We start from the raw sequence: 7845 nt of genomic DNA, 5'->3' as shown, positions 1-7845 counted from the left end.
GGGCCCCGAAGCCCGGGCTCACCCCGGATTTAAGCGGTGTGAGAGGGACCAGAGACCCCCCGAGCATCCCCCCCGCCATGGCTCAGGCCGTGCACTGAGTGACTTTCCCCATCTATTTCTGCACCACTCACCCGTGGATTTTCCTCTAATGCACCGAAACAGCCCCTGAAGGAGCTGCTGCTGCGGGTCCCTACTCTAAACGGGGCTCCGAGCTCTTACTTTGGCTTCTCTGTAGCTCCCAGGGGGGTGCTGGTGGGTGTCCCCATCCCCGGGAGCCCAGGCTGGGCAACCTGGCCCCAGGCTTACGTAAGGGGAAGACTCAGGTAGGCTCTTGGCATGAGATGTTTCTAACTTAATGAATTCTCCTCTCCCTGGCTTGCCAGGCGCTTGTAATAATTCCTTTTACATCTAAGTTGGGTGTATGGTAGTCTAGCTGTGAAGCTTAGATAAGAATTGGAGAGCCAGTGGGCTAAGCTGGTGTGGAGTGGGTTTTTATTGGTTATTGCTAAATGGGTTTGGGGCGATTGCTGTTAGGGATGAAATAACATTTAATTCCCAGTAAATGGGGAAAATGACCCATTTGAGTAGGTTGGGGATTAAGAAAGCACCAAAGATCCTCTGCATCTCTAAGGATTCGAGCAAAAGGCTTTCCTACCTGGGATGGTACCTTGTGGCTGTCCTGCGCGGGCGTGGGTCTGGAGCGGCTCTCGTGGTGGTTCTCCCCAGCGGCAGCTGTCCCCGGAGCTCCAGGATCAGGATTGTACCTAGAGAAGGCCAGAAAACAGCGGTGTTGGACTGATTTTGGGATCCTGGTAGGAGAATGTCTGTACACCAGGCAACTGATGGATTTTTGAGGAGAAATTGCAGCATTTCAGCTCGCTCCTGTTGGATGGTGTGGTGCAGGGAGGGTTGTGAAACCACACTGTGGGGCTTTCTCCCGTGGGTTGGTTGTCTCCTGGATTCCTGTGGCAAGTTGAGTAGCTTGTGGAGCTGTGATGCATATTGTTTGGTGATTGCTTCAGAAACGGGCCAGTCCTTATGATTTGGGATGGCACTGTAAGTCACAGTAACACTGGGGGGAGCATCTTTGCCTGCTCTGGCTCAGAGGAAGGAATAATTGGGTGAGTAAGGCGCTCGTCGTGAGATCTTGCAGCAAGGCAAAACTTAAATGCTGTGTTGAAGTCTGGAAGTGAAGCCTGTGAAGGTGAATCCTCTCACAAAGAGATCAGTGAATGAGAATGATGTTCAAGTAAGAGTTCTAGTGATAACCTGAAAAAAAAAACCCAAGTGTGAGCAGTGTGGACAGCCTGTTGTGAGTGGGGACTGGCAGCCATGGCCTCCCAGCTAGCTGTAGGTCAAGCCAGCTTTTCTATGTCCTGCAGGGTGTCCAGTTGCCTGGAATCTATTTGGCAGCAGTGGGATATTCCCGTTACCGATTTAGACCAGCGATCTATGCGAGGAGCTGTTTTGATGCGGTTCGAACGGGCAAATGTCCCTTCTGCTCCAGCTAGATGTTGGAGTCTGTCAGAGGGGGTGCAACTGCGTACCCCCAGCCCAGCTTTAACAGCCTGAAGACACGACTGCGGCGGTGGCAGCAATTACTTGAGCAGGGGAGGCCATGAGATGGGCTCGCACAAGGTGTGCGCAGCGCTAGATGGGCCCATGGTCTCGCCGAGGAATTTGTGGGGACTAGGATCTCCGGGAACAGCACGGCACGCCGTGCCTCTTGCGCTGCGTCCAGCAAGCCAGAATTACTCGATAGACCTCTTCAGTGGTGGAAGCTCCACTTAAGTGGAGCGAGCGCCGCTTTGTGAGAGTCCTTTGTAGTGAGGCTGTCATGCCTTCGCAAGGCATCTGATGGCCAGCTTTCTAAAAATGGAAGCTAATAGTATCTTAGCTTGAAATGTGTGCCAGGCGAACGATGCATGCGGACTCTTGGCCTCGCAGAGAAGAATAGTGTGTATGCTTTCTCAGGCTGCGTGAATAAGTTGGTCCCTCTCTCTGGCAGTCTTGTTTCTGGTCCTGGCTTTGGGCAGCAAAGCTCAACGCAGACTGAAATATGCTGCTTAACATGATTTGAAGTAAAGGTGCAATAGGCTTGTACAGAGCTCGAGTAAAAGAGCATTTTCTGGCCTGGCTTGCAGTTGGTGTCCATTTTTCCTCATCTATGTTGTGCAGAGCTTGGATTTGATGGTCCTAATGATGCTGACCGCTTTGGTAACGGTTTCTCTGTTGCAGAAATGATGCGGTTGTGATTTCTGGAAGGAAGCTGGCCCGGCAGATCAGACAGGAAGCCCGTCACGAGGTTGAGCAGTGGGTGGCGGCTGGAAACAAGAGACCTCACCTCAGCGTTGTTCTCGTTGGGGAAAATCCAGCGAGTCACTCCTACGTACTGAACAAAACCAAAGCGGCTGCTGATGTTGGTACGTCTTGCGCTCTGTTCCGAAAAAGTGGAGGAAGTGACTGTTTTTTATCTTGCTTTAGTTGGGAGTCCTCTGTGCTGGAGGCAGGGGGAAGCTTTTTGGGATGCATCCATCTGGCAGCTTTTCCCCTCAGCTGCATGGCAGTCGACGTTTACCCCAGCACTTGCTGTGACTTTTTTGGCTGCATTCATTGTTGTACAGGGATGTAGTTAATAAACAGGGTTCACATGCGCATTGTGTGCCGTTTGAATCCTTTAGGGCAACATCGAGCCCTGCAGCTTGGATTTGCAGTCTTCCTAGGGCCTTAAAGCACAGAGAGGGCTTGGATTTGCCTTCTTTCCTCAACTGCCTGAGATACAGTCATCGTTCAGGAGCCTTGCTACCCTCGGTCTTCTTCCAATCTTGCAAGCAGAGGTCCTGCTTGGTGTTCAGCCAAACATGCTTCTGGAGAAAATGTGCTGAAAAGGCTTAGGGGCAAGAAACGGGTTTAGTTTTTCCTTTGGTTCTGTGCTGCTGAAGCTGCCTTCGGAGCTGAGATTTTTAGGCTAACATCCCCTTCTTTACTGTGTTGTGCGGGACATGGGTTGTGTGGTTGCATCTTCATCGTAGCATGCTTTGGTTGGGTTTCTCCAAGCCCTCCCTGCACTTGGAGGGTCTCTGCTTTCAAATAGTCTTTCCCAGGTCGTTAGACTGATACTAATGGTCCTTAACCATAACTTGCAAGACTCGTGAAGGTCTCCAGCCTGGGAGGTGCTCGTTGTGACACAAAGCGTACAATCCTTGGTGTGTGCCCATCAGATTTGGTAGAGCAATGAAACGGGGCAGCTTAAATCGCCTGGATTAGGAAAGTTGCTCTCCCACTGGTGTGCACGTGGCTCTAATGCGGCGCTTTCAATGGCTGTGCAGGAATCAGCAGTGAAACCATCCTCAGGCCGGCTTCTATTACTGAAGAGGAGCTACTGGATTTGATTGGCAAACTCAATAATGATGCCAATGTGGACGGCCTGTTAGTACAGCTTCCTTTACCTGGTGAGTAGCTAGATTTCAATCTGTCTTGTTATTTTACGTAAAGCTTTTAAGGGTTTGTGTGTGCCAGAGGAAGGGTAGCAGCAGAGGGGCTATCCTGTGACATGAGGCAGCCACGATGCAGCTTTAAGAAGTTGATGCAGCTACTCCATGGCACAGCTGCCTGTAGAAGTTAAGTTGCTGGGGGGGTGTCACAGGAATCTGTTCTTGTGAGGGGAGTATCGGCTTCCAGGGCCAGAAGCTTGAACTTGGTTGTGACGCTGAGGCTGCCTAAAAATACCCTTTTGGCATTAGCGATGCCGTAGTCTCAGTGGTTCTCCTTCTGCTGGGAGCTGTTGGCCTTGAGCTTGCTGGAAGTCTTGAGTGGCTTCAAGCTTCCAAACTCTGAAGGGGCCAGTGCAGCAGGTCAGGGCTCTGGCTGACTGCGAAGAGCAAGTTTTTGGCTGATCCTAGGGTTAAAGCTTTTTGTTCTCTTTCAGAACATATTGATGAGCGCAAGATTTGCAACGCTGTGACTCCAGACAAAGACGTCGATGGCTTTCATGTGATAAATGTGGGGCGCATGTGCCTCGACCAGTACTCCATGCTGCCAGCTACCCCATGGGGGGTGTGGGAGATCATTAAGAGAACTGGTAAGCTGCTGCTGCAGTATTTGGCTGCTCTCTGGCATAACTCCAGCTTGTGGTTGTCTTAAGACTCCACCTTGTCCTCTGCAGGCATCCCAACGCTGGGCAAGAACGTGGTGGTGGCTGGCAGGTCAAAGAACGTGGGCATGCCCATCGCCATGTTGCTGCATACGGACGGCAGGCACGAGCGCCCAGGAGGTAGGGGCTTGGTGGGCTCGCAGCCTGCGTGCCAGGTAGCTGTGGAAGGAAGCTCTCAGCCTGTCACACTGGCCTCTTTAGGCTCCTAAATCAGTCCCAGAGTGCTCTTAGGGACTCTGGCCCGTCACATGGGCTGTGGTCAAGGCTGAGGAGATCACTCTGCACACAGTTGGTCTTGTAGCATTTTGAAGCTGCCTTCAGTGAGTCCTTGTCCTCTCCCATACCAGGTCCTTATCTCTGACTTTGTGGGTTGTTCCCTGGGGTTTGTCATCAGGCTCTTATGTTCCTGTTAAATATGCGCGTGGGTCTTGAAGGGGAAGACTTAGAGAAATGGCTGGGCTTGGGTAGCATATGTGGAATAAAAAGCTCCATGTAACTGCTCTTGCAGGTGATGCCACAGTCACAATATCCCACCGCTACACTCCCAAGGAGCAGCTGAAGCAACATACGATCCGTGCCGATATCGTGGTAGCGGCAGCAGGTGAGACCCAACTCCGAGGCGCACCGAAGGTGCCGCGCTGCAGCCTGCGTGGTGTTTGACGGGAATCCTTGCTTGCAGGAGACAATCCTGTCTGCACTGAATGTGCTGGGGCCTCCCTACCTGAAGCAGCTCTGGCAGCGTAGGAGAGTCTGGTGCTCTCGTGGCTGTCTGCAGCCGCTGTAGGTGAGGGCTAGGACAGCGAGTGAGGGGCTGCTTGAGCCAGATGGTTTATTCTGTGATTAAGCCTGGGAGCCACATACTTGATCTTACTAGCAGAGCTGTTTGTAGCTCTGCCTTTGAAATGTAAAATAACATCTGGCAGGAGGGCTTGGTATGCCAAGGAGCACCTGATCAGATCTAGAGAACGGCTACAGACAGGCTCTATTATGCCTGCAGATGGTTCCATATTTATGTGGGGAGGAGAAAAAAATATCAAGATCGCATCTGCTTACCTAAAGACAGCCAAAATGCTGAGGGACACCTGCAGTGCCATTTTCAGAGCACAAGGAATCACTTGGACGCGTGCTCTTCTCCAGGCCGTACCCTTGGCTTGGCGGTAGGTCATCAGCAGAGGAGTTGAGCTGCTTTGGGGTGTCTGTTTGGCAGCAAGAAGCTGGGTGTGAGCCTGTGGGGAGGGAGGAGAGAAAATGAGGGTTGGAAACTGGGTATGAAGAGATGAGGTGCTGGAAGGGTAAGAAGTGGTGTTGAAGGTGTCTGTGCGTGTAACCACAGCAGAAGTGCTGCTGGCAGACGAGACCTGTAAATTACCAAAGGTGGTCAGCAGGCTGGTGGAAGGCTGGCATGAAAGGGTTAACTAAGCAGAGGGTGGGAATGAGTTCCTCTGCTCAGTCAACTGAGGAGGCAGCACCTGGCAGAACCAGACAAACACACCCCACCCTGAAAGGGTGGCTTAGCCCCAAGCTGCTGCTCCCCAGCCCTCCTCTCCCTGTCACGCAGGTGGTTTTACAGCCCCTGGGTGAAGCCAGTGCCTCTGCCGAGCTGGACTGCGGTGGTCTCGGACGCTGCTCCAGCGCGCTCACTTAGTGCAGGCACAAAAATGTTGCTGGAGCTGCATGAACAAACACAGCCACAGACTTCAAATGCAAGCTTTAAGGTTTCCACTTGGAGAGGATGCTTTGGTCCCAGCTGCTTTGCCAGACCTGTTTCTGGCGGTGGATTCCAGTTCTTTCCACTCTGAGGTTATCAGTAAACCACTCAAGTTCCTGACTGAGCTGAACATCAAGGAGTAGTGCTGGATTGTGCAGCTGTGGGCAGATTTGTGTTTCGTAGATTCACTTTGGTTGGAAAAGACCCTTAAGATTGAGTCCCACCATTCTGAGAGGCAGGAAAGCCCAGGTGCGTCAAAACATCATGTGAAAATGGAGTGAGGGGGAGCAGGAGGCTGTTTAGCACCACTGTGAGCCTGTGGTTCCATCTTTTCTTGCAGGCATACCCAATCTGATCACAGCCGATATGATCAAAGAAGGAGCTGCAGTTATTGATGTGGGGATAACGAGAGTGCAGGACCCTGTCACTGCCAAATCGAGGCTGGTTGGGGATGTGGATTTTGAAGGTATGGAAAGGCTCTGCAGCTGGTTCCTTGAGCATTAAACATCAGGGGTGCTGAGAAGGGGAGGAGAAAGTCCTGGTAGTTTGTGCAACTCAGCAGATGTAGATCGGTGCTCATGTTCTCTTGCTCGGTGCATCCAGTATTGTACCGTACGCAAGGGTGCAGCCTTCTTGTGATATGCCATGGGAAAGCTGTATGCTGCGAGGCGGAGGAGACTCAGCCTGAACCGAAGCAGTTAGCTTGCTTTGCCTCTGCCCCAATTCATCACTCGTGTTCCTGCTTTTAAAGAAAAATGTGTGGAACTTACTTTCTGGCTTGCTATTCACTGACCTTGCTCACCGCTTAGCTGCAGCAGTGCCCGGCCGGGCTGTTGCGATGAGCCCTGCAGCTCCGGGTGCTTGGCAAAAGACACTGGAACCTCCTCCTGGAAGAAAGGGAGAGGGCAAATGTTCAGGCTGTTAGCACTTTCCTGTGGAAAGCCACATCTAGACTTGGACTTGACCTTTCTGTGCTATAGGTCCAGCTATTAGACCTTGCTTTTTGCTTTTCCCCCAGCTTGGGCTTTGCGGTTAAGCTTGCTCAGCAGCAGGGATGGACAGGCTGTGGCATGCTCTGTCCTGCCCTGGATAACAGGGGGAAGAAGTCTGCCCTGAGAAGCTGCTATTCCTTAGCTGGTAATCTTGAAGGAATTTGAGCCATCTTAGGCTGGATGCAGCTTCGTACGGGCTGGCCAGCTTGATAAATGTCACTGCTCTTGACCTGGATGCTAAGCTCTAGCTTTCCTTCCTGCAGGGGTGAAGAAGAAAGCCAGCTACATCACTCCGGTCCCGGGGGGCGTGGGGCCCATGACAGTTGCCATGCTGATGAAGAACACCATCATTGCTGCCAAGAAACTGTTGAAACCCAAAGAGCTGGAAGCATTAACCGCTTAACGTGGGACTCTCTTTAGCACTGAAAACGACATTCCAAACTGACTCCCAAACAGGCCGATAGAAAATGCAATATTTTTATTTATTGTATTGGAAGTGGAGTTTCCTACTCTGAGGTCATAGATATTTATTGGAAGCTGAAGCATATGCACATTAGTCGTACTAAGGTGTAAGCATCAACACTCCGGGCCTACTCCTGCTAGCAAAGCTGCTTTATGTTTAAGCTAGCTCTTCCAGGAAGCCAGCCCTGCTCTTGCAGGGACTAGGCAGCGGTCGGGATCCTGGGTGTGCAGCTCGCCCGGGAGCTCGGTGTGGCGTTAGCAAGCCCGTGGGAGGTGGAGCCCTCCACAGTGCAAAAGCAATGGCCTTCATGGTTCTGTTCTCACGGAAGCTCAGGCTGCCTGGACTGCTTGCATTTGACTCATGCTGAAGTCTTCTCAATGCTGGATGCTTAGTTTGAGTTAAGCTCTTCTGTAGAAGTTGTTACTTGAAAAAAAAAAAAAAGCCATATGTCTGTCTCAGCCTGTCCGGGGCCCTGGACAGTGGCAGATCTGTTTGTAACATGTTCTTCTAGTGTGCAGCTAAGTTGGTT

The 7845-nt window shown here is 51.7% G+C and overlaps 1 protein-coding gene across 1 annotated transcript; it reads left to right on the top strand.

Moving 5' to 3' along the window:
• Positions 1-2238: 2238 nt before the first annotated feature.
• Positions 2239-7522, top strand: MTHFD2 (methylenetetrahydrofolate dehydrogenase (NADP+ dependent) 2, methenyltetrahydrofolate cyclohydrolase; the record flags this gene model as incomplete). The annotated part of the gene is made up of 7 exons (XM_010293629.1): positions 2239-2423; positions 3330-3452; positions 3929-4081; positions 4166-4273; positions 4662-4754; positions 6202-6327; positions 7117-7522. Coding segments are annotated over 7 exons (928 nt in total), but the record flags the coding sequence as incomplete, so codon positions are not given.
• Positions 7523-7845: the final 323 nt, after the last annotated feature.

The sequence above is a fragment of the Phaethon lepturus genome, unplaced genomic scaffold (assembly GCF_000687285.1).
Source record: "Phaethon lepturus isolate BGI_N335 unplaced genomic scaffold, ASM68728v1 scaffold33108, whole genome shotgun sequence".
NCBI lineage: Eukaryota > Metazoa > Chordata > Aves > Phaethontiformes > Phaethontidae > Phaethon > Phaethon lepturus.
The sequence above is the reverse complement of the archived record's forward strand: the minus strand, read 5'-3'. Positions and strand labels throughout refer to the sequence as shown.